Source organism: Erinaceus europaeus, chromosome 12 (assembly GCF_950295315.1).
Source record: "Erinaceus europaeus chromosome 12, mEriEur2.1, whole genome shotgun sequence".
Lineage (NCBI taxonomy): Eukaryota > Metazoa > Chordata > Mammalia > Eulipotyphla > Erinaceidae > Erinaceus > Erinaceus europaeus.
In genome coordinates this window covers 14,264,639-14,290,790 of record NC_080173.1, presented here as the reverse complement: position 1 = coordinate 14,290,790, position 26,152 = coordinate 14,264,639, and the positions used below count along the sequence as shown (strand labels likewise).

Below are 26,152 nucleotides of genomic sequence, written 5' to 3'. Positions count from 1 at the left end.
GCACCCCCCTTTTTTTTGAGAGTTGAGACTGTGTCTCCAGTTGGAGGTTCCTTCCTATAACTGGAGCCTGAAGAGTGCAGACCTCTGCCTGAGCTTCCTCCCCACCATGGAAACCAGGATCGGGTGCAAAGAGGGACATGCACATGCCCTCAGCTCCCTGGCCTGGGCTGGCCGCCACCCTGCTCAGATCCATGGGTCACAGCTCCCCTAGGAAAGGGGCAGATAGCATAACAGCTCTGCAAAGAGACTCTCAGGCCTGAGGCTTTGAAGTGCCAGGCTCAATCCCCTGCACCGCCATCAGCCAGAGCTGAGCGGTGCTCTGGGAAAAAGAAAACAAGCAAGCAAACAAAGCTCTGCCCTTGCAGCTCCCCCACACCAGAGGGAAGAGTGAGCCGGGGCGGGCACCCTCGGGCGGCCTCGGGGCTGGGCACCTACGAGTGGCCGGTGGCGGGGATGAAGTAGAGGCAGCAGTGGACGCGCGTGTCGGGGATGCGCTGCTTGCGGTTGATGTTCACCTCCTCCTGCAGGTACTTCTCGTACTGGTCGTTGATGAACTTCATGATGGGCTGCCAGCTGTGTGGACAGGCCCCAGTGAGCGAGCGAGCGAGCGAGCGAGCGAGCGTGCGTGCGTGCGTGCGTGCGTGTGGGGACACCCCGTCCCTTGACTCAGGGACAGCTCCCTCCCTCCAGGGGTCACTGACTCCCACACCCACCCCCAGTCTCCTGGCTGACCTTGAGCAGTGGGGTGGGGTGGGGCAGGATTCCCAGGCGACTGACTCTGCTGTAGGCAGCACTGAAGTGGGGCAGGGGTGGGGGTGGGGGCGGGGGCGAGGGCGGGGTGGGCTCCGTGGCTCCAGACTGGGCCCCAACATCACTGCCAGCTCTGCACCCCCCCCAGGAGCAGCCACCACTGCCCTTGCCCGCTGCAGGGCTCCCCAAGTCCCTTACCAGTTCTCATTGTTGATGTGGTCCCCGAAACCCGGTGTGTCAATGACGGTGAGCTTCATGCGGACACCCTTCTCCTCGATATCTGCAGGGTCGCAGCGACACTGAGACCCGGGGCTGCAGAGCCCTATGCGCGTGTGTGCGTGCACACAATCACACACACAGACACAGACACACACTCATACACGCACAGACACACAGAGACACAGACACACACACACACACAGACACACACACAGACACACACACACAGACTCAAGACACACAGAGACACACACACACACAGACACACAGACACACACACACAGACACACACACACAGACTCAAGACACACAGACACACACACACACACAGACACACAGACACACACACACACAGACACACACACACACAGACACACACACACACACACACACACACACACACACACACACACACACACACACCTGAGGCACCTGGAGCCAGGAGGAGGGTGGGAGTCCCCAGGGCGCATAGCCCAGGTGACAGCGACAGCCTCCCACCATAGAGGCCCGCAGGGGCTGGGGACAGTTCTCCCAGGCACCACTCCCTCCCCAGCATGGCTTGTGAAGAAAGGCTGTGTCCAGGGGGGCCTACAGGGATGCAGAGAGCAGCCAGCCCCTCACCCCAAGCTCGCAGGCAGGCCAGGCGGCCTGCACTCACCATGTGTGATAGACTTGATCTCAATGGTCTTTGGGATGCGCTCCTCTGAGGGGGGCTGCACGGATTTGCGGCTGATTTTGGATTTGAAGAGGGTGTTGATCAGGGTGGACTTCCCCAAGCCGCTCTGCCCTGAGGAGGGAACAGAGGTGGTGGTGGGGCTACTCAGTGACAGGCTCCAGGCAGCAAAGGGGTGCCTGGCTTGGTACCTTGCTTGGTGTAGCAGAACAGAGCAGGACCTCAATCCCCCACATTGCTGACCCATGCAGGGTCCTAGGGACTCCACGAGGGGCTTGGATGCAAACAGGGTGGGGGGAGCTGAGGGGTGGGTGGGCTGATGAGATGAAGTGAGAAGTCAGAGTTCTGCAGAGAGCTGCCTGCCCCCCCAAGAACCCTGGAGGGATGGTCTCCACTCCTGGGGGCTACACAGAGCCAGCCAAGGGTTAGCACAGCCAGGCCACCCAGGCTGCCAGGCCAGGGTCCAAAGACAGGCTGAGCTCCAGCCTCGGGGCTGTCTAGGGGATGCAGCCGGGGCAGCACCTACACTCTCCTGGCAGTGCCCTGTGTGGCTTCCAAGTACCCTCTGAGCCCAAAGGTGGGGTCCTGCTCCTGGCCTTGCTGTGTTCCCCTCCCCACAGCAGGAGGGCAGGGGACGGGGGGGGGGGGGGGGCGACTCAGTTGGGACTGGAAGGTCCCTTCTGCTCTATATCTTCAGGGATGCTCCTGGGTTTGGCTCCCATGTGTCCAGTGTGCCCCGGGTCCCATCACTATCAGTCACATCAGAAGGACTCCAAGCAGGGCAGCTGGCTCCAGGGTCCGGTTTATAAAGAGGGGGGCAGGAGATGGCTTAGTGGAGAAAGCCCTGCATTCTCAAGGATGAGGTCCTGTGTTCAGTTCCCAAAATAGCATGTGCCATAGTGATGCTCTGGTTCTCTCTCATAAAGAAGTAAGTATTTAGGGTAGGGGTAGATAGCATAATTGTTATGTAGAGAGACTCTCATGCCTAAGGCTCCAAAATCCCAGGTTCAATCCCCCACACCAACATAAGCCAGATCTGATTATAGCTCTGGTAATAAACAAATAAACAACTATTTGAAGGAAGAGGAAGAAGAGGACTTGAGTGAAGTCTCGCATCTGACCTCTGGCATTACACATACCAGAGAGATGTTCTCCATCTCTCTCTCTTAAAACTTACAAATCAATCTTTATTGGTGAAAAATATTGGTTTGGGAAGTAGTCACTGGGTAGAGCATATGCCAGTCATGTGTAGTACCTAGAATTCATTCCCTGGCACCACTGTGACAAAGCAGTGCTCTGTCTCTTGCTCTCTCTTCCTCCCCTCCACCTTTTTTGCCTACACACACCTCCTGCAGTTTTAAAATAACTATGTCCTGGGGACATAGTATACAGTTTGATGACTACAGTTAATAGTGCAGTATTGCTGGGAGTATGGATCGACCTGTCAATGCCCATGTTCAACTGGGAAGCAATTACAGAAGCCAGACCTACCACCTTCTGCATCCCACAATGACCTTGGGTCCATACTCCCAGAGGGTTAAAGAATAGGAAAGCTACCAGGGAAGGGGTGAGATACAGAGTTCTAGTGGTGGGAATTCTGCGAAACTATACCCTTATTATCCTATGATTTTGTCAATGTTTCCTTTTTATAAATTAAAAAAATAGTGCAGTATTGCATACTGAAAGTTGCTAAAAGAGTAGCTTTTAAAAGGCCATATGACAAGAAAAAATAATAACATAAAAAATAATATCCTGTAACCATGTGCAGTGAAGCCTGTTAAGTAGATAGTACAGCGACTGCATACTCAGTCAGTCTGATACAGCCTACTGTCTACCAGCCTACTGGGTCCACTGCCACATGCAGGCCATTGTCGACCAAAGAGTCATGATACAGTGCAAATACACATGTGGTGTGCACGGACATGGGACGGACGGACACATACTCACGGCTCCATCCTGGAGCTCCACTGAGCAATGGCCAATGGTACACAGAGCTGCCTCAGGCTGTGCTGACCATCACAGTGAAAACAACTAAATGGCACCAAATTTGCGGCTGTGACAGCTTTCCAGGAAAGGTGTGGGGCTGGCACGGGGAAGCCCTGGTCTGAGAGGCTCCGTGGTCTGGGGACCAGCACGTCTTGTCCATCTCCTCCTCTGCCCCGTGCGTCCTGGTCCAGCTGAGGCAGGGAGTGATGTCGAGTGTTCCAGTCACGGCTCCTTCCAACAGGAGGTGCCAGCTAAGGTCTTGTCGCACTACCACGGCACACCTGCTCCTTCTCCAGCACCAAGGACCACAGCAGGGGCAGAACAGGGGCTCTTCCCTTCCCAGCCACCCAACACCCACAGCTCAGGGTTCACCTCCAGCCTTGAAGGTGACACACAGCACAGACAGCGCAAGGCTGGTGGGGACGCTACATGGAGAAGGGACAGGTTCTCTGGCCACACCACACAGCCTGCAGTCCCTCGCTGGCAGCACACATGCACACGTGCAGACTGCCATTCCCAGTCCTCTGAGCCCATGGGCTTCCCCCCTCTGTTGCAGTAGGAGAGACACATCATCCACGGTGGGCACTTACCGACCACCATGATGTTGAACTCAAAGCCCTGCTTCATGGCCTTCCTGCGCATCTGCTCCAGGATGGAGTCGATCCCCACATAGCCGAAGTCCACGGGGGCCTTCTCGTTCCGTGGCGCCGGGGCCTGCTTCAGCCCGCCATCTCTGGGGGTGTCGGCCATGTCGCCAGTGCAGCCGGAAGCTGCCTCAGTGGCTGCCAAAGGAAGACCAGGGAGTGTTAGGGGGTGGTGGGGGTCACAAGCAGGCCTCTGCCAAGACCTGCCCCCTCAGGTGGTTCCCATGCTCAGCCCCGTTTCTCAGCTGCAGTGCCCCAGGCAACCCTGAGGAACACCCCAGAAAGGGGGGAGTGTGTGTGTGTGTGTGTGTGTGTGTGTGTGTGTAGTATAATGGTTATGCAAAGAGACTTTCATGCCTGAGGCCTCAAAGTCCCAGGTTCAAAGTCCCCCCCACCACCACACACACACACACACACACACACACACACACACACACACACACACCACCCACCACCACCACCACCACAAGCCAGAGTTGAACAGTGCTCTGGTAAAAACAAACAGAAATAAAAATCCACCCCAGAAGCCGAGAGTCCAGTAGGCTCTGCAGGCATTCTGCTCAGCCATCAGAGTCCCAGCCGTATCTCGGGCCGCAGCCTGAGCCACTCACCCGTCTCTGGCTGCAAGCTGGGCTGACCTCCGAGACATTCCTCTCCTGCCCTAGAGGAGCTGCACCCTAGAACACACTTCTCTGTCCAGTCTCCCCCTGCTCCAAGCACCCAGAGGCCTCTACCTGACTCAGGCCGGCCCCCCTCAGGGTCACAGTGGGCCTGAATGAGGGGGAAGGGCAGTCCTCTGGAAGAGGTGTGGGGGTCAAGTTCAGCAGCCTTGGGGTGGTGTGTGTGTGTGGGGGGGGCTATAGGCAGAGCCTGACCCTTCCTCCACTGTATTCCAGCTGCTCTCAGGGTGTGACCACCTCCACCCTCCAAGAGACCCAGAGGGACAGGGTTTGCATTCAGATCTGTGTCCTGCCAGGTGGGCCGAGCTGCTCAGACTCACTTGAGTTTCTACAAGTCCAAGTCAAAGGACTGGGGGTTGGGGGAAGGGGTTTGCCTGCCCAGCAGGCCTGGCCAAGGTTCTCAGGACACTGTGGGTCCCGCTGGGACTGACTGAAGCACACCAGCCATGTCCCAATGCACCCACAACACACCACACACGCGTGCACAAGCATGAATGCACACACACACTCAGCACGGCACCCCACCCTGCCCTGCCCTGCCCTGCCCTGGTCTCACCAGCCTCTGGGCTCCCCAGAAGGGCCAGCTCCTACTCCAGCCAGAGTCTAGGCTGTTTCCTAAGACTCTGGCTCCAACCTACTTTTCCAGCAGGATGGGGATCTCCCCCTGGGTACCCCAGGCTCACAGGAGGGGACCCCACAGCAAGCAAACAGGCTTCAAAAAAAAATAGGATTTGATGTGCAGGCCAGGGGTCTTTCAAGGGTTCAAGGGAACAGTAGAGGGAAATAACAGCCTCGAATCACCCCTTGAGACAACCCTTCCCAGCACCCACAACCCCACTGCCCCTCACTGCTATCATAGGCCACCAGGGGGCGCTGAGCAGCACCTTCCCAGTGGAGCAAGAATGGCCTGCCAGCTCCACCTGTCCTAACCACATAGTGGCAGATATCTGAGGCCAGGGCCCACCTGCTCACTCCCACCCACAGGCCCCAGAGATGCCAACTGCTTCTGCAAAGCCCACCCCACCCCTACCCACACCCCCCAGACTCCAGTGTCCTCACTGAACAAGCCAAAGCCCTGTCTGGGGCTGGGTGTGCGGCCTCAAGGCTGTTTCCTGGAGACGGACTTGTCTTGAGGGGTAGCCTGTTCCACGTGACTCCAAATTGCTTCCATCTGCCTGAGCATCTATAATCTGCCCTTCCCCCACATCTCCCTCTACGCTCACCTCCTCCTGAGCAGTGTGTGTGTGGGGGGGGCTCACCCTGAACTCCCCATTCTCCCTGTGGGGTCCCGGGCCCTGCCGCTCCCTCCCCTCACCCCCAGGACCACCATCCATAGCAGAAACTGGAAACAGAGCAAACATCCTTCCCAGCAGGATCCTGCTAGAGAAACAACAGAACATATGTGTCCCTACACTGAGGGGCACACACGCCTCCTCCTAGAGCCCCTCCATCAGCTCAGGACGAGGAAGTTTAGGGGTCTGCCTTCAGGACACCCCACCCAGCGGAAAAGAAATGTTTCTCACACTGTCCCTTCCTGCACCAGCAGCTCGGTCGCAGGAAGAGACACTAAAGACCACCTACTTGAGGACCATCCAGAAGGATTTCTTTTCTTTCCTTCCTCAGTATTTATTTATTTTGGGGAGATAGTACAGAGAGATAGTACTGAGAGGAGAGGGAGAGAGAGAAAAAGAGAGAAGAGACACCTGCTGCACTGCTTTACCACTCACGAAGCTTCTCTCCTGCAGGTGGGGACCAGGGGCGCGTGCCTGGGCCCTTGTGCCTGGTGGTGATGCCGGTGATCACCCAAACACACCTCCGTCCAGCCTCTATCCCATGGGATTTCTTTCTTTCTCCACTGGTGGAACCATTCTAAGCCTGAGCCATCAATATGGTAACCACATGTACCAGCTTTTTAAACTGTGTAGGAACACACCCCCACACCCCTACCTCAGCTGGGGCCTGCGCTCCCCGCTCCACCAGCGCCTTTCCAGGCATCTGTCCACTGGGCAGTTGTTTCACACCCAAACCTCAACAGATGCTATTCATAGAAAAAGGGAGCTGGGCGGTGACACAGCGGGTTAAGCACACATGAGGGAAAGCGCACAGAACGGCACCAGGATATCATTTCAAGCCCCTCCGCCCCGCTCCCCACCTGCAGGGGCGTCGCTTCACAGGCGGTGAAGCAAGTCTACAGGTGTCTTTCTCTCTCCCTCTCTGTCTTCCCCTCCTCTCTCCATTTCTCTCTGTCCTATCCAACAACAATGACAGCAATAACAACAATAATGACAATAAACAACAAAGGCAACAAAAAGGGAAAAAAAGAAAGAAAAAGGGATGTCCATAACAGAAAAACAGGTTTCCTTTTTTATTTATTTTTTTAATATTTATTTATTTTCCCTTTTGTTGCCCTTGTTGTTTTATTGTTGTGGTTATTATTGTTGTTTTGTTGTTGATGTCATTGTTGTTGGATAGGACAGAGAGAAATGGAGAGAGGAGGGGAGACAGAGAGTAAGAGGTTTCATAGTCACATACAAGATGACTCGTCTACACCCTCCACAGGCAAACAGCAAAAAGCAAGGCGATTAAAAGGATTAAAAAGGGGGTCGGGCGGTAGCGCAGCAGGTTAAATGCACGTGGCACAAAGCACAAGGACTGGCGTAGGGATCCTGGCTCGAGCCCCCGGCTCCCCACCTGCAGGGGAGTCACTTCACAAGCGGTGAAGCAGGTCTGCGGGTGTCTGTCTTTCTCTCCCCCTCTCTGTCTTCCCCTCCTCTCTCCATTTCTCTCTGTCCTATCCAGCAACGAACGACATCAACAACAACGATAACCACGACAAGGCTACAACAACAAGGGCAACAAAAGGGGGGGGTTTAATTGCCTCCAGGAGCAGTGGATTCATGGTGCAGGCATTGAGCCCCAGCAGTGACCCTGGAGGCAAAAAAAAAAAAAGGATTAAAAAGAAAAGGAAGGAGTCTTCAAGTGCAGGGACCAGAGTAAGGATCCCGGTTCGAACCCCCGGCTCCCCACCTGCAGGGGAGTCGCTTCACAGACAGTGAAGCGGGTCTGCAGGTGTCTTTCTGTCCCCTCTCCGTCTTCCCCTCCTCTCTCCATTTCTCTCTGTCCTATCCAGCAATGATGACATCAATAGCAACAACAATAACTACAAAAAAAAAAAAAAAAGGGCAACAAAAGAGAAAATAAATAAATTTTAAAAATTTTTTAAAAATTAAAAAAGGAAAGAAAAAAACATTTATTTCTTACTAGTGAGAGATTAAAAAAAAAAACCAGATCATCACTCTGACACTGGAGCAACACTGGAGATACTGGAGATGAACTCAGGGCCTCACACAGCATAGCCACTGTACAATATCCTAGACCACAGATGGTTAATTTTTTCCCCCAAAGCTGTTTTTTTTTTAACATTGTGACTTACAAGATTATAGGGCATAATTCCACACCACACCCACAGAAGGTAACTTGAAAGGTAGCAAAACACATGTAGAGAAGTGAACTAGCTCTTCCAAGGTCCAGCGGCAGGGCTAACCCCCCGTCACGTGCTCCTGGCTGCCTGGGATCCTGCTTAGAAAAGGCCTTTGAGGCTGAGACAGTGTAGTGGTTACGCAGAAAAGACTTTCATGCCATAAAGCGCCAAAGGTCCAAGGTCCAACACCACCAGAACCTGAAGCTTAGAGGTGGTCAGGCCAAAACAAAGCAAAGCCCCTAGGTTAGTCCCCTGCCTCAGGCTCCAGGTCCAAGGCAAAGTCACCACCTGCCACATGGTTTCACCCTCCGCAGGGTGACCTCCCAGGCCAGTGTGAACTTAACAACCAGGTTATGTCTTCCTTCCAGACTAAAAATTGTCTTGATTGTGCAAACATGCGCAAAGCATAGCATTACAAAAAAGTGTGACTGTCAAGTCATTAAAGACACATATAATAATGTCAGACTACTCCACTCCCCACCCTATCTGCCACCAGGACCGTCTGTCTTCACCCTTCCTTGTACCCAGGAAGCACTAGTCTCCTCCCTGCAGTCCCCTCCTCTCTGCCTCTGTGGTTTGGGCCACTCTCAGGGGCACCTGCAGGTGGAGCCCTGCCATCTGTGTTTTTCTGTGCCCCGAGGCTCACGGCTCACGCATGGAGTATGGTGTCAGTGTCAGTCTCCTCCCTCAGCTCTCTGCAGCGGATCCCATTTGTCTGTCAGTTCTCAGGACACCTGTGCTGCTCCCACCTTCTCACTGCTGTGGGTGCAGGTGTGCAAGAGTCTGAGGTCTGGATTTCAATTCTTCGGGGCACCCCAAGATAGCTTCGTGGCTGCTGACCCCGTAGGCCCCACAAACTCCTTGGCTGACTCAATGACACGCCAGCTCCTGACCCCGGGAGTGGCACTAAGTACTGCCTCTAGAAATATTTATTTATTTTTGGATACAGACAAAGAACCTGTAAGGGGCGAAGGAGAGAGTCAGAGACAGAGAGCAAGGGTGGGGGGCCAGGTGGTGGCACACCTGGCTAAGGGCACATAATAGCAAACACAAAGACCCAAACAAGGATCTGGCTCTGAGCTCCTGGCTGCCCACCTGCAGAGGTCACAAGCGGCGAAGTATGTCTCTTTCTCTCTCCCTCTCTTTCTCCTCCTCCTTTCTCAATGTCTCTCTGTCCTATCTAATAAAATGGGGAAAATGGCTGCCAGGAGCAGTGGATTTGTAGTGCCGGTACCAAGCCCCAGTGGTAGACAGAGAGAATGTGTGTGTGTGAGAGAGGGAGAGAGAGAGAGCTGCAGCACTGCTTCACCACTTACAAAGTTTTCCCTCCCTGCAGGAGGGACCAGAACTTGAACCCAGGTTCCCTGAGTAATGTAACATGTGCATTCAGGTAGGTGTAACACCCTTCATCCTCCACCGCTGCCTCCACCCTGAGATCTAACAGAGCTACCTGCAACAAAACGAGGTGAATCCACACAACAGAATGCATCACAGCCCAGCCACAGAAAAGTCCAGCATAGAATTAAAAACAGGACACAGTGGAAAGAGCCAGAGGCAAAAGGTCACAGGGTGCAGGACTCCAGAGCTAGGGAGAGCTCAGAACAGGCTGCACCAGGGAAGAGGCTGCGCAGGGGGAGTGGCTGCATAATGGCAGGGCTTTCCTCTGGGGAGACCAGCCTGGCAGCATGGACCAACACTGAATTCATCTCTTAGAGATGAGTCTCTGTAAGCCCTTATACTCAGAAAGGAAGATGCGGAAGTGGAGTTGGGTTGAAAGAGTACAGCAGGGAGTCGGGCGGTAGTGCAGTGGGTTAAGCGCACATGGCGCAGCCCAAGGACCGGAATAAGGATCCCGGTTCGAGCCCCCGGCTCCCCACCTGCAGGGGAGTTGCTTCACAGGCAGTGAAGCAGGTCTGCAGGTGTCTCTACCCCCTTCTTTCTTCCCCTCCTCTCTCCATTTCTCTCTGTCCTAGCCAACAACGACGACGACATCAATAACAACTACAACAACAATGAAAAAGACAACAAGGGCAACAAAAGGGAAATAAATAAATTAATTAAATTAAAAAAAAGAAAGAAAGAAAGAGCACAGCGGCCCCCAGAGGGAATGCCCCACTGCCCTTGTCTCAGGAGTTTGGCAAGAGAGTTCTAAATCTGGGCCAGAAGGGACAAGTGACATGGGCAGGAATCAGACATCTTCTCTGGAGGGGGAGCTAATTCACAGTGTCAGTGACAGCCGCCCCCCCACACACACCGCCACCACCCCTGCCCAGGGTGTCAGGACAGGACACCTCTGTGACAAACTGTGAGTCTGTGGGTCTGTGGGCTCAGCTTCCAGGGGGCTCACAGCTCATCACACACCCCTGAGTTCGATCCCCCAGCATTGCATGTGCCAGAGGGAGGGACACTCTAGTCCTCTCACCCTCTTTCTGTCTCATTAATAAATAAGCAAAAGAGAGAAAAAAAGATAACTTGAGTCTAGCGGGAATTTAGAGTCAGGTCTAACATCTGAATTACCTTGAACCCTTTGTCTGCCCGCACAGACAAAGAAGTTCTGGCTACTATAGCCAGGGGAGGGCCAGGGAGAGTGTACAATTGTCAAAAGTCAGGAAATCTGCCCAAAGAGAGAGAGGACAAGAGGCAATCAGCAGAGGGGATGAACAGCTGGTCCCCATCCCAAAAGTCAGTAGACGGACAGGGACAGGCTGCAGGCAGAGCCATCAAGGCCCCCCGGGGTGTACAGAGGGTAGGGAGGGTAACACACCAGTTCTGTGCTGCCCACTCTGAAAACAGAATTTTCCCCACTGACCCAAATACAGCCTACCAAGCCACCACAGGCTCCCCAGAAGCAGCAAGGGTGCAGAGGGGAAGGGGAGGGGGGTCTTCCGGTTCCCTGAACACAAACCAGCGAATCTTGCACTTGCCTGTGGGCGGAGATCAAGGGCTGAATTTGAAAAATGCACACAGCTCATCTAATTCGATAAGTCATTCCACATCGAATTACACTTCACACTTTGTACAGGGCAGGAAGTGGCCCAGCAGAGTCTGGCCCAGCACAGGGAGGCCAGAAATCTGAGCCTTTTCTCTCCTCTTCTCTCCTCTCCTCTCCTCTCCTCTCCTCTCCTCTCCTCTCCTCTCCTCTCCTCTCCTCTCCTCTCCTCTCCTCTCCTCTCCTCTCCTCTCCTCTCCTCTCCTCTCCACTCCTCTCTCAGCCAGCACAAAGGGCTCTGCAGAGAAAGAGCTCAGCACTAGCCAGCAGCTGCCTTCTCCTCTCCAGTGAAACTCCTGCCCTGCCCAAGATCACCTTCCCACGACCTTTGAAAGTCATGGGACTTGAGGGGACACAGCGGGAACAGTGCCTCCCCTCCCCCACTGCCTTCATTCATCCATGGCTCCAAGGAACCCTGACACTGAAGGGGGGTGGGCTCCACACTTTCACAGCCCCCCAGAATCCCCCTTCCAGCTTCTCTCTCCTCAACCCTTTTAAAACCAACCTCCCCTCTACTGTCCAGGGAAACAATCTCATGAAGGCTTTCACTTGTGCCAATACAGTTTCAATTGGGCTCCAGGGGAAACACTGAAATCTGGATGCTGTCCAGCCACCCCCACGCCACCCCACCCCCTTTTCTGGAAGAGATCCCCTTTCTGTCCTCCGCTTCCCCAGCCCCTGCCGCCTTCTCAGGCTGATTCTTCCACAGGGCTCCTTGGCCAATTGAGACATCACTCTCTGGTGAGAGCAGGCTCCGACCTGCAAGCCATCTTTATGCACTTCCTAAAAAGCCTAAGGAGAAGCCCTCCCACTGTGGAGGGGAGGGGGGAGCACTCCCTTCCCACTTCCTGTGTCAGGGGGCTGCTTGCTTAGTCCACCTCCTACAGTCAGGGACTTTGAGCCCCAAAGCCTCCCCACAACCTGGAGAAACTTCCAGCACCACCATCATCAGGCCCTCCCCACCAAACCAACCCAGACTCCAGTCCCCTCAGCAACGCAGGGCTCCTTCAAAGGGGCCCAAAGACCACAGAATCCATTAGTGCTCAGCTTAGCAAATGTTTGCCAAGTTAACAAGAGAAAGAGGAGATCCGCCCCCACAGATGGGTGGAAGCAGGCCATTTGTCACAGGGTGGAATTTGGAATTTCCTCTTATCAGGGATGTCCCCCAAAGGGGAGGGGGCAGAGCCTGGCCTCCCCCTGGCCCCTAATCATCTGCAGGGCCTTCAGCAAAAGCAAACAGGGTAGCCTGGGGGGGGGGGGGGGGGGAGGAGAGCAGCTCTGTGGGGGAAGGGCCCCACTAACTGTGAAATCACCTGAAATAATGAAAAGTAAATGGGGGTCCCTGGGGTGCAATGGGGCTTGTAGGAAGAGCACCCACCCACCCCCACATGAAACAATTTGCTTGTCTGGGGGTAGCTCCACCCAGGTGGAGGTGGTGGTGATGCACAGGGCTTCCTCCAGGGAGAGGTGGGGCAAGGGGTGGGGCACTGAAGGCAGTACTGAGGACTTATAAAGGAGGGATGCTCCCAAGCCACAAGCGGAAGACCACCATCCCCCTCGGCACTGGCTCCATTGTGAGGGGCTGGGAGGTCTGCAGACTAAGATCCACATGACACCCCCTCATACCCCAGCCCCAGCCCTCTGTAGCACCGGGGCTGGCCAGGCTTAAAGGAGCTGGAGTCATCTCTTCTCAGACTGCCTGGTCCTCCCTGCTCAGGGTCCTGGAAGCAGTGGACCCCTGGAACTCCACAAGTTCCCCCTCCACACACACAACACACACCAGTTCAGTCCCTTCAGTCTTTGCAGCCAGCCCCTCAAAGACTTGCAGGGTTACCGCAGACTTTGAAAGAGCCCGCTATTACCACCTCCAGTCCCCAGTCCTTCAATAATAAGACAAAGAAAAAATGCTGGGACATCTTCCGAAACCCCAAGGCCTCGCCAGAAGGGCAAAGGCTCTCTGAAGTGAGCATGGGACAATGGCTGGCTGGCTAGCTGGCTGGTGGGGGTGGGGGTGGGGGGCTGTGAAGGACACAAGCCCCCCCCCCCATAAAGCAGGCTGTGTGGATGCTGGCCACAGTACCGTACACAGACACACAAACCCCACTGGAAAGTGCTCCAGCAAGAAGCAGGTGTGGTTGGACTTTCCACCTGCGGTTTTGTTGAGTCGCCCTCCTGGACTTAGGGTTCTGGCCAGATGGAGTCTCCAATCCCCCATGAGCAACGTATATCACCTCTCACCCCATGAGTCCCACCCACCAGCCTCCCTTGGCCAGAATGCATTTTTCTAGAAGTGGGTATAACTACTGCTGGTCTCTTGGGGGGGGGGGCTTCCTTCTAAAGCCCACTGGGGCCAGAAAACAGTGATTATGCAAAAAGACTTTCATGACTGAGGCTCTAAGGTTCCAGGTTCAACCCCAGAACCACCATAAAGCAGAGCTGAGCAGCACTCTGGTAAAATAAAAATAAAATTGAACTTTCTCCAAACTAAACTCTGGGCCCAGCCTGCCTCCCACTCACCACCCCCATTTGCATACATAGCGTTGCCATGTCTGTGGCTATCACAGCCAGAAATTTAGGGGGCCACCCTCTTCTTTCCCCTTCCATCATCCCCAAATCCTGCCACTTCTCAGCCAACACACCTACAGATGGACACAAGGCCTCCCGTCTCCACGGGCCCCCAACATCCAGGTCACCACCGTTCTCTGCCTCCCAATCTTCTCTAGGCACCAAAGAGAACTCTTTATAAATCAGATCACCCCCCCTACCGCTCTGCACCTGAAATTCTGGGTGTTCCCCCCTGCACTTGGATTAAGAGAACCTCGAGCCCCCGGAATGCTGGTGCTGTGGCCCTGTCTCCTGGCTCTGCGTACAATGGAATGATAACACTCCTTGTCTCCTAAGAGTTCTGAGGATGAAAAGACCTATTTATAAAGCACACCACCAGACAGCGCCTGGCACAGCGAACGCTCAGCATTTATCATTAAAATACAAGTTCAGGCCCAGCTCTCCCGGTTTCAGCACTTGGCAGGTCTCCGGGCTCCCTCCAGAATGTTCTCTCTTGGTGCTGCTCCTAGAAACTCCGTGCCTCTCTATCTCCCCAGGACTGTTAATCTCTGTTCCCCCTTACAGCACCTTTTCTGGGGGTGTTGGGGAGCTCCCTGGATCTGACTCTTTTGACACAGTCACTAAGTGAATGAATGAATGAATGAATGAATGAATGAATGAGCCAACTGTGAGCTCGATGCCCTTTTCTCTCCCTTCTCAGAGTCCCACGGAGGGGGCAGCCTCCCCCTCAACCCCCCATTGATGAGGTGACCCCTGGGCTGGGCCCCTGCGAGGTTCCCCAGACTGGCCTGCATCCTTTCCCACGGCCTTCCCCACTGCCTGGCAGCCTGTGAAGGAGAGGCAAACAACTTCCGGTCTCCCTATCCTTCTGGGGCCACAGGGGTAAGGAGGGATGGACTTCCTTCTAGGACAGTTGCGGGGGAGGAAGTATTCCTAACTCAGGAAATGGGGGGAGGGCAGAGATTGAAGGCTTTGAGCTCACCCCCCACCCCTGTTCCCACCTACCTCTAAGGCAGTGTTGGGGTCCCAGAGAGAGGGCCCTGAAAACTGGAGTGGGTAGGGCAGGTGGGCAGAAATTCAGATCAGGACACTGGGCGGAGCTGACAGACCTACGTGAGAACAGGGCCCTAAGTGACCAGGCCCCAGGATGGCCAGGTCCCACCCCCAGGAAGGAACCAGTCCCCAATCTAGCACCCTAGGACAGCTGGTCCCAGGTCCCCACATCTGCTATAGGACACTTCAGTCCAGTTTGAACTTAGGAAGGAGTGGGGCCACAATCAAAGGAAACTCATCACTGGAGACATAAGCAAGGGCTCTGAGGATGTTCCCAAATCCACCAGCCCCAGTCTGGTTGGCAGGCTGGCAAAAAAAAAAAAAAAAAAAAAGTATTTTTGCACCTGCTTTCTCAAATCTGACCCTCCCCTTGCTCTTCCTCTAAGACCACACTTCCTGCAGCAACCAGACACAACTTCTGAAAACAGACCCAAGTAACCAAAAAAGGCAGAAAGACGCCTACAAGTTGCTAAGGGAGTTACAAAAGGGGGCTTCCCCAATGGGGGGAGGGGGGCTTAAGGAGGATCCCACAGTGGCTGGGGCCCTGGCACACACTCTCCCGGCTCTCAGGCCCATCCAAGTTTCACCCAGCACCCTGGGGTGACTCACTGCAGGGCTGGAAAGGTGACCTCCGGGCCACTCTGCCCTCTCCTGGGAGGAAAGACCCCGCGCTTCCCTCAGCCGGCTCCCACTGGGTGGGTGGGAGCCAGGCCCCTCCCAGACCCTCCAGCCGCAGCTCCGGGAAGGAGTGCATTCATATGGTAATTTCTGCCTGGAACCGGCCAGAAGTGGCACCCCCTCCAACTAGGGGAGGGGGGCCCCCCTTCCCAAGGTGGCAAATGGCTCTGCCCGGGCAACTGAGAAGACTTGGCAGGACTCGCCCCCTGAGGTGGCACTCAGGCTGCAGGAGGGTGGGGTGCAGCTTTGCCTTAAGCTCTGTGGATGAAGATATGGAAATGCTTTTATTTTACTGTTTAACTTTCTAGTGTGTGCACTGAGTTCGGAAGAGTGACAGAAACACTGTCCCCAGCTACTCCTGCAGAGAGGACCAGCCACACCCCTCCTCAACCCTCGCACACTCCCCCTCCCCCCGGAAGGAAACAGGTGAGGTGGAGTGAAGGACAAGGCAAGCATGGGAGGAGGATGAGGGGTCTTGGGAAAAGGGACAGCCCACCACACACACACACACACACACACACACACACACACACACACGGCCCTCTCCTACCTTTGGTGGGGGAGATGTCACATCTTCCACCCACTTTCCCTCCTTCTCTGACAGGCAGCTCCACTGCCCCTTTCTGGCTTGCTCAGGGCCAGCAGGAGGAACCTTGGGACCTCAGGCCTTCACTCCCCTCCTCACACAAGTGACTCTGACTGCCCTGTCCCTGAGCCACAGGGAGACAAAGGCCCCTGGAAAATACAGTGGAAAGCAGCGTTGGGAATTAAAGTGCAAAGTACTTCCCATCCTAGGGCTGCATTTCACCAAATGCCCAGAGGTTCCCCAGGAAAAAAGGTGACCCAGGAGCGCCTGTGCATCGGTGCTCACTTCTGCCTGGTTCATAGCAGCTCAGAGCAGAAACAGCCCCCAGTGCCCGCCCACTGATGAACAGATAAACCAAGAGATGGAGCAGTCGCAGTCGGGTGGAGTACTACTCAGCCATGAAAAAGGAATGCGGTGTGGGAGCATCACTGCAAACATCATGCTATGGGAGAGGAACCACACACAGAAGCCAACTGTTGTGTGGTTCCTTTATATGAGACACTCCGAGCAAGCTAGACCATAGAGATAGAGATTGCACTAGTGGTTGCCAGCTGGGCATGGAAGGTGGGTGGGGGTGGGTTAGGCTGGGAACAGAGTGACTGCTAGCTAATAAATAGGAAGTGCTAGTGGAATCTCTTGGGGATGCATGAAAAAGCCACTGAAAGAGTGTTACAATGCGTGCAGGCTAAGTCAGCCCAGTTACTAACAATGGCAAACGTGGGTTCCCTCATGTCTGGCACCCCCAGAAGCCACCGGCACCCAGCTTTCACAGACCTCCTTGCAATTCTGCAGGGATACCCGGCCCAGAGACTTCTCCACTCACCCACCGTATTCTTCAAGCCACCCAGGTGCATAAAGATTCACCCCAAGGTGGCCTGTGGGACCATGAGAGGAGGCAGGAGCAGACCATAGTGGATGAGGGAGCACTGAAGAACTCGGCAGAAACCAGCAGCCTGCCAGAAAGGCCAAACGTGGAAAGAATGCAAGAGATCTCTACAGACCAGACGTTCCACGTGGCCCTTCGCTCCTGGAGCAGCGCCCCCTTCTGTGCTTGACGTGGAAGTGCACAGCAGCTGCAGCCAGGATGGCCCGGCTGGGCTGTGAGGACCAGGCTGCTGACCGGCTGGAGGGCAGGGGATGGGGGAGGGGGGGACTATGCTCAGTTCAAAAGGACTCATCCAAAAGAGCCCTGGGAGGCAGGTCAGAGGTGATCAAATGACAGTGAGGACCTGCAGCTGCTGGGGCTGAGTGAGGAAGCAGCTGCCAGGCCTCCCAGGGCATCTCTGGCACCCACCCCAAATCTACTAGAACTCCACTCCCCCAGAACTCCTCTACAGCCTCTGGCGCTGGCTGGGAGACTGGGTGAGAACAAGAGACTAGGACGTGTGCATTCAGGAGACTCACTTTCTGGAGTGCCCAGGCCCCAGAGAGGCCCGGCCCCAGTGGGGCTGACCCGTCACTTTGGCACTGAACTCTCCCAGGGCCCCACAGTGGGTGGAAGGTGTCTTCCCTCCCCAGCAGCCGAGAGGACCCCATGGAAGCCCAGGTCAGAGTCTAGTCAAGGGGCACACACAGCACTCCACCCAGACACCTGACTTTTGGGGAGACCCACCTTGTACACTGGCTTTGGAGAACACTGACAGCAGGCTGGCTGAACACAGAGCGGAAGGCAGGCACAGGGCTCAGTGGCCACCACGTGTGCCCACGACACGGCCAGCCACAGCTGCGCTCGGGAAGACACACCTGGTATCAGGTGCAGAGGATTTCAGCACCTCAGAGCATCCCGTTGAAGCCCAAAATGCACCAGAGGACAAAGCACAAGGAGAGAGAGTCTAGGGGCAAAGGTGGCCCACAGTCCCTTCAGCCTGGGCGAGACAGTTCCCTACTGGGGGGGGGGGGGGGGCAAGGTGTCTGGAGAGGCATCAAAGGGCAGCGGAGGAACTTAAGGTCAACATCCTGTGTCACGGGAACTGGGAGCAGCCCACCACACGCAAGGTCATGAGAACAGCTCTGCATAGTGGCTACAGGGCTGGACTGGTGAGCATAAGGTCCTGGGCTGGATCCCTGGCATCATGTGAGCAGAAGCAATGTTCTGGATCTGTCTTCATACTATTAGCAGATAAGTAAACCTAAATTGAGGAGGTCAGGTGGCGGAGCACCTAGTTAAGTGCATATAGTACTAAGCACAAGGACCCTGGCTCCCCACGCGGGGGGAGGGACAAGCTTCACAAGCTGTGAAGCAAGTCTGCAGGTGTCTATCTTTCTCTCTTCCTCTCCATCTGCCCCTGCCCTCTCAATTTCTCTCTGTCCTATCCAATAATATGGGGAAAAATGGCCGCCAGGAGCAGTAGATTTGTAGTGTTGGCACTGAGCCCTAGTGATAACCCTGAAGGAAAAAAAATAATAATAATGAGGAGGAGGAGGAGGAAATGGTACACGGAGAAATGGACACCTCCAGTGTGGAAGCCACACCTGCCATCCCCGCCACCTCCTTCCTGAGTGGAAAGAAAGGAACTGCCCTGTGCTGGCATGTGGTGCCCTTCCTTCCCCTCACACACCAGCACTGCCCCTGCCAAAGCACAGGGGCACCAGCTCCCCAGTCCTCCCCTGCCCACCCTAACCACATCCCCTCACGGGGACCGTCTCCTCTCCCATCTGCCTTCCCACTGCATCCCTCTGCATCTGAGCTGGTCTCCTCCCACAGCGCCACAGAAATGTCAGAGAGCCCAAAAGGGAAACAGACACCTTTAAAACTTGCTCTCTGGGAGTCTGGCGGTAGGTAGCGCAGCGGGTTAAGCGCAGGTGGCGCAAAGCACAAGGACCGGCGTAAGGATCCCGGTTGAGCCCCCGGCTCCCCACCTGCAGGGGAGTCGCTTCACAAGTGGTGAAGCAGGTCTGCAGGTGTCTGTCTTTCTCTCCCCCTCTCTCCATTTCTCTCTGTCCTATCTAACAACAACGACAACAGTAATAACTACAACAATAAAACAAGGGCAACAAAAGGAAATAAACATTTAAAAAATCATTAAAAAAAAAAACTTGCTCTTTGTCCAAAAGGAGAAATCTGATGGCACATGTGCCCACCACCACCAGTTCCCTGCCTCAGTTTCCTCATGATCCACCATTCCAGCTGTTGTGCCACCTCCTATGTTGCTTTTGACCCTTTTTCATGCAAAACTCACTTCAGCAAGTAAGCCACCTTCCTGGAGACACCTAACCGGCCTGGGTGCCTTTGTCTCAGAGCTGGGGGTCTAACTATCACCCTCACCAGAAGCTTCTGGAAGGCTTGTCTTGCAAGGTTCCCATCTGCCTAGCCCAGGGCTGTCCCTGGGTTGGGCTTTGCAGCAGCACAGATACCACGCACTCAGCACCCCTGCCCCCATCCAGGTGAGGGCAGCACCTTCCCTGAAGCCCAAATACCGCTGAATATTTGTCGGGTGCCATCTCAGTGGGTTCAGCTCACGCCAAGGCAGGGGCATCTGTGGAAGTCACTGGTTGGGTGGGAGGGGGCAGGGGGTTTGCTGCTGCTTATTGAGGGAGCAGAATGACAGAGAATCTAGCTGGTGCCTGGCCTGGGTCTTCGGCCACACCAACAGCCAGCTGAAGCCCCTGTCCCTACAATCCCATTGCATTTCCTCCAGGAACCCCCACTGCAGCCAAGCCCACCACCACCCCCATTCCCCACCTCTCCAGTTTCTGTTGGGGGCTGACATCAGACTCTGCTGGACTATGCTCTGGGGGTGCTCAATCCACTGGGGTTCAAAGGGAGAGTGACTGACACTTTGGAAGCAGTCCTGCTACCACGACTTTGAGCCCCCAAGTTCAAGCAAGCTCACTGCAGCCCTTGCATGCAGGGGTGAGGTGTGTATTGGGGAGAGGGGGATCCAACAGCCACTCCAGAGGGAGGACAGCAACCTTGGTGGAAGAGACTGAATCCCAAGAGCAGGTCGGCTTAGAGTTCGCTTGTCTTCTCCCTACCTGCAGGAGGGAAGCTTCACAAGCAGAGCGGTGACACAGAGCTACAGGTGTCTCTCTTATTCTCTCCTGTATCACGCTCTCCCTTCTCAATTTTTACCTTACCAAATAAACAAACAGGTAGATAAAAACTTACTCCTTTCTAATCGATCCTTTTGCAATAAATAAGCCCTGAGAGTCAGAAGTTAACGGAGGCACCTGCCCAGCGCCCTAGCACTCAGGTGTGGGACCTGCTCTGCATCCATCCTTCCATCAGTCCAGTGAAGGCGAGGGCACACTGCACCCCATGAAAGGGAGCCGGGGATGGGCTAGAGGATGGCAGGCAGGAAGAACATGGTGAGAGAGAACTGGAAACTTCCAGCCTCCTCCCTGAGTCCCCAGCGCCTCAAAATATGAACGCCAGGGCACTATTTGCCCCACTATCTAAACAACACACATGAGCCAAAAGGGAAACACACACCTTTAAAACTGGCTCTTTGTCCGAGAGGAAAAGTCTGGGAGGATGGCATGTGTGCCCACCACCACTTTCCTGCCTCGGTTAACTCATAATGTCTAGATCCAACATTCCAGCTTCTGTGCCACCTCCTGTGTTGCTTTTGGCCCTTCTTCATGCAAAACTCACTTTAAGGGGAGAAAAGGAGGGAGTGGAGACCACAAGGGATTGGGGTGGGAGGGAGCTTCGGGGTCAGAGTGCTGCCCGTTCACCCAGCCAAGCACACATTGAATAAGCACCTGTGACGTCCAGGACAGAGATCAATATGCCAGTCCTCACAAGCCAGCCATGGGTACAGAGAATGTGTGAAGTCACACACTCCTACAAAATCTTATCTGCTGCCCCTGGTCAGGCCTGGTGACAGACGCCTAGAAAGGGACTGGGAGATAAGATTAGAGATAAGAATCTGAGAGGAGGTACACATTCCACTGGGGACACCAGCTAGGACATTCTCCTCCCCAGTGACCCCACCACTGAGGACAGAGCTAGGCAGGGCTTGGCAGGACCCTGGGGACACAGGCTCAGAAGAGGGTGTTATAAATCAAACTCAGAGAAATAGCAAAAATAAATAAATAAAATAAAATATAAATCAATAAAGGCCTCATAAAACCTCCATTCAGGGGTCAGTGTCAACTCCACGAAACAAGCCTGGACCAGGGGCTCCCCAAGCAGTCCTGAGTATTCAGTTCACATGTAACATGCTCAGGCACATGTGAGTGCCTCACCATAACCCCCCTCCCCCAACCCCAGCTTCAGGAAAGTGTAGAGATATGAATTTTATTTTTTTATTTATTTGTTTATTTTATTTTATAAATAAAATAAAGCACTACTCAGCTCTGGCTTATGGTGGCACAGAGGATTGAACCTGGGACTTCAGAGCCTCAGGCATGAGAGTCTCTTTGCATAACCATTATGCTGTCTACCCCTGCCCAAGATATGAATTTTTAAAAAAAAACTTAATTTTACTGCATTTTACCAGAGGACTGATCAGTTCTGGTTTATAGTGGTGCTGGGGATTGAACCTGAGACCTCAGTACCTCAGACATGAGTCTTTTTGGCATAACCACTATGCTATCGCCCCAGTTCTGAGCCTGAATTTACAAACTGCACTTGAGGTGGAAGACTAGAGAAGAGAGAAGCGAAGCAGAAAGGTTTGTTATCATCTTTCAGTTCCTTTGCACTGAGATTCAATTCCGCTCCTCCCACCCACCCACCCCCCCAAAAAAAAAAAAACAAGGCCCAGCTGTCCCCCTGGAAACCAGCAGGATGAAACAGCTCTTACAGCTGGATCATTAGCTCAGCTTTCAGGAGGAGGGGGTGCAGTGCAGGAAATCCAGGGGGGTAGCAGCTACTCAGGGTCTGCAGGAAGTAGGGCCCCTCATTCCCTGGGCCTGGCTGGTGTGGGGCTCCTAGGGGTGTCACATAGAGCAATGGGTTTGACCCCACCCATCCCACCCACACAGACACCAGGAAGGAGTCAAGACAGGGAGGCCTTACCCCCAATTCCACCAGTCCAGAATAAAGTTCAGACAAGGTGGATTGGCTGGGGCAGGTGGGGCAGGATACCCTCCAGAGCCTGGAACCAAGCAGGGCCCACTCACCCACAGAGTTGATGTGCCAAACCCACACACATCCCTTCTGCCCCCCCCCCCCCCCCCCGCAGAAGACTTCTTGGGGAGGCTCCAGGAGCTCCTGGAAGCAGGCCCCTGCCTGTTCAGGGTGCTGAGCTGGCGTTTGCTCAACAAATAAAGCTTAGAGCTCAAAGGCAGAGTCTGGGAACTAGGAACTGGGATCGTCCAGCCAAGGGCCCTGCTTCCTACCACATCTCTGGTGAGGAAGAGACTGCAGGAAACAGAGCTGCCCCACAGCTTTCCAGAGCCCAGCTTCATCACTGGCCTAAGCTGGTGTGTGTGTGTGGGGGGGGGGGGGGGATCCCTCGTATGAGGAAAGGGCATGGAGGGCATACTGCCACCTGTCATTCATGTGAGGTGTACAGCAAGCATTTGTCCTCAGCCCCACCATGAAAATAAAATCATCCAGGCTAGTGAGTAAGGAACTGGACTGGGGGAAGACAAGGTCCCAAGTCTGATCTCCGGCATCCCGTGTGCCAGAGTGATACCCTGGATCTCTCTCCTCCTGTATACATAAATAAATAATAAACAAACATCTTTTAAAGAAGCGAAGAATGCTATCCTCCCACAAAGAGAGCTTGAGAGACTAGTGCTAGTGTGCAGAGGAGGAAGGCCCCCTGGATGTGGTGGCCAGCTTCCTAAAAGAGACCTTTGACACAACAGGAAGCAGGGCTCTGCTCCAGGCTGGTGGGGGACTCTCCTCTTGGAAGGGGTCTTCCCCTTCTCCTTCTCCTTCTCCTGAATGGGCCTCAGTCCCCAGAACATGGGCTTCACACCGCCCACCCCACCCCACCCCCGCCTCCTCCCCCTGACAAAGGCAGTTGACACAACAGGAAGTGGGGAAGTTATGGTGGCCAGGAGGGGGTAGGGAGGTAAGTCAGCAAAGGGGGTGCTGGCTGCCTACAAACATACCAGATTTCTAGGGTACCCTGTGCTCAAGTGTTGGGGGGTATAGTCGACCTGGTGCTCAGGATGGATCCCCAATAGATCCTAGCAAGAATAATTTTTGGCATGAAGTGATGGTTAACCGCCACGTGACTGTCCCTTTCCCATCAGGGCCGGTTCTGTCCCCTCATGCTGGCAGATCCCAGGTCTCCACACACACCAGGTCCTCCCCACGACTGGTTGGTCTGGCCCATCCCTGCCACAGTGCCAGCCTCAAGGAGCAGGGTCTGTCTGAAACAGACACGTACCACCAGACCAACAGATACTGTGCACAGGGTTACAGCATCACACCACGGAAATGACAGGGGACGCTGGGGCCCAGGAAGGGGCTGGCTGGGTGGGGGCAATCAGAGAAGCAAGAATCCTTCCTTTCCAAAGAGATCTGCAGTGGATGCTGGCTAACCACCCCAGAATGGTCAAGCTAACTCATTCTCCTTCCTGTTTCCTGAAAAGAAGAGCTGACATCTATGTAAACACTCCAGGAAGTCCACTCAGCTGAAAGAAGACATCAGCTTTGAAGGAAAGGGAGCCCCAGACCACTCCAAAGAGATGGGTCTCTTCCTGCCTCCTCCCCCTCAGCTTTGCCCATCAGAGCAGGGTATCCCAAGACAATTCCAACAAGGGTGCCCAGTGCCCTCCAGCGGGAGCCCTCCATATGGGCACGGGCCCATGGCTGGGCAGCATATTTTTTCTCCAGGAGAGGAATTCCAAACTTCCCTATGTCCAGAATGCTGGCGGGTCACACAGCAGAGAGAGGGACAGGGAGGGACAAGGATGAAGCCGCCTGGAAGCTGAGTCACTCCCACCCAGAGGGCACTGGGTGACTGAATACCACCGCTGGGGCTTCAGTATGAGGGCACCCTACATGTGCGCTGGGCTGGGAAGTCCCTTGAGTTCCCTTTCAAAGTGCCCTTCTAGCTTTTCGCCCCTGCTCCTCTCCAGGGAATGACACCCTCCAGCAAAGCACAGGCCTGAGCGACCCCCTCTCCTTCACCCTAGCGCCCCTCACTCCCACTCCAGCCACATCCCAAACAAATCCCAGGAATCCTGAAACACTCCCAGATCACAGGGCAGGCAGGAGGGTGGACCTCGGATTCCCGCATTTCTGGTGTCTGCTGAATCAACTCATCTCTCTGGACTACCTCCCCCTAAGGGCCCCCATGGGTGCTGCTTGATGAGAGACAGCCACAGCCGGTCCCCCCACAGGCTCCCCCCACTCCCAGGATGCGGGGAAGCCCCTTTAGAAAGGGAAGCCGTCTCCCACAACCACTCAGCCTAGCCGGCCAAATACTGACAAAGAGATAGCTGTGGCCGTACAAAGCCCCTTTCTTCTACTCCGCAGCCAAAAATCTGGGCCCCGCATGGAAACGGGGTTCCAGCCGCCCCTCTCTCCCCGGGACTGGGGGAGCTGTCCCGCTGACTTGGGGGCTCCAGGGGGGTCTGAGAAGGTGCAGCTCTCACCCTGCCACCCCACCTGGACCTGAGGGGAAACCACAGGGCAGCCAGACACCTGAGGGACCCCCCCACAAGCGGTAAGAGGCTGGAAGGAACAAAGGGAGCGAGGACTCACCCAGCAGCGGAGTCGGGCTGCGCCGGCCGCCTGAGAGCACGGCCCGCCCACCGGGTCACATGGCTCGGAGCCGAGCTGAGGATCAAAGGGGCTTTGTGGTCGCGCGGAACAAGGAGCCTCCCAGAGCGCGGGCAGAGGTAGGAGGCCTGCACGGCCCAGGCCGAGGGATCAGCTCCCCGAGAGCAGGAGCGGGGAGAGGGAGAGAGGGGTGCACATACAAAGGGCCCCAACTCTGGCCCCAGCTGCAGGGCATGCCTTATCTATGCACAAGGTTCAGGAGCTGGCTAGCAGACCTACACAGAGGGGACAGTGGCCTAGTCCCCAAGGAGGGGGGGCTCTGGAAAGGAGGGCTCACCTGTGCGTCCAGCCGGGCTGTCCGTGCTTAAGTCCCTGTGCTGGTAGTGCCACCACTCCCCTCCTCCCAGCCTACCCTCCTGCCTGGTGAGGCTGATGGGATTTCAGGGTGGTGCCAAGAGCCTGGCACTGCCCAGGCCATGGGCCCAGCCTGGAGCTCCCTCCCTGTTTCCCCAGGTGTTTTGTCTACCCAGTCCTGGTGCCGGCCAGCTCAGATGACAGCTAGCTCAGCAGGGGGGTGGGGTTCCCCCCAGACTGCAGCTCTCCCTGGAATGCAAGTCCTGAACTGCTCCAGCTACCCAAAGGCAGGCCAAACACAGCACTTCTGCCCCTGCCACCCAGTATGCCAAAGAGGGAGAGATTAGGGAAGGGGGGGGTAGCAGGAGAGGGAGGGCGGGACAGAGGAAGGGAGGAAGGGGCTGCTGCTCACCCTGAGCTCCTTCTTCTTCCTGGAGCTTCTGAATTCAGCTCAGATCAGCTCAGGCTTCTTTGCAAGCCCACCCACCCCCCCACCCCCAGACCTGGGCAGTCAGTGTCAGAGACTCCTCCCCTTTCCCCTCCCTGCAAGCCCCTGAGAACTGCAGGGGGCCCTTGGGGACCCAGCAAAGGGGTCCCCAGAGGAGGAAGCTTGGGAGGGCCCTCCTGAGGCAGGGCCTGGCCACTGGGATCCGCCAGACCCATCCTGTGCCACGACCTCTGACCCCATGAGTCACTCAGGCACAGGCGTGGCCAATGGGCCCCAGGCCTGCTCCCACGCTGGAAGGGTTCCTGGGGGCTGGTCTGGGAGTCTTTGGGGGGCAGGGAGCCACTAGAGCAAGTGGCAAAGGGGGGGTACCTGGGAAGGCCCAGGTCCCCTATGCAACAGCGGGGGGGGGGGGGCCTG

General features: G+C 55.3%; 1 protein-coding gene across 8 annotated transcripts in view; it reads right to left on the bottom strand.

The window, feature by feature from the left end:
- SEPTIN9 (septin 9) overlaps nucleotides 1-26,152 on the bottom strand; it is a 184,613-nt gene that overhangs the window by 5,737 nt on the left and 152,724 nt on the right. For 5 of the 8 annotated variants that reach the window (XM_016192299.2, XM_060202825.1, XM_016192300.2 and 2 more), the window contains 4 exons: nucleotides 4,219-4,410; nucleotides 1,628-1,756; nucleotides 949-1,030; nucleotides 436-573 (listed from right to left, as the gene is read on the bottom strand). In XM_016192299.2, coding sequence (XP_016047785.1) covers nucleotides 436-573; nucleotides 949-1,030; nucleotides 1,628-1,756; nucleotides 4,219-4,410 — 541 coding nt within the window. Of the gene's footprint in view, nucleotides 1-435; nucleotides 574-948; nucleotides 1,031-1,627; nucleotides 1,757-4,218; nucleotides 4,411-14,992; nucleotides 15,016-24,915; nucleotides 24,939-25,699; nucleotides 25,815-26,152 lie in introns of those variants that run through there. The other 3 variants (XM_016192304.2, XM_016192302.2, XM_016192303.2) reach the window with 3 other exon arrangements.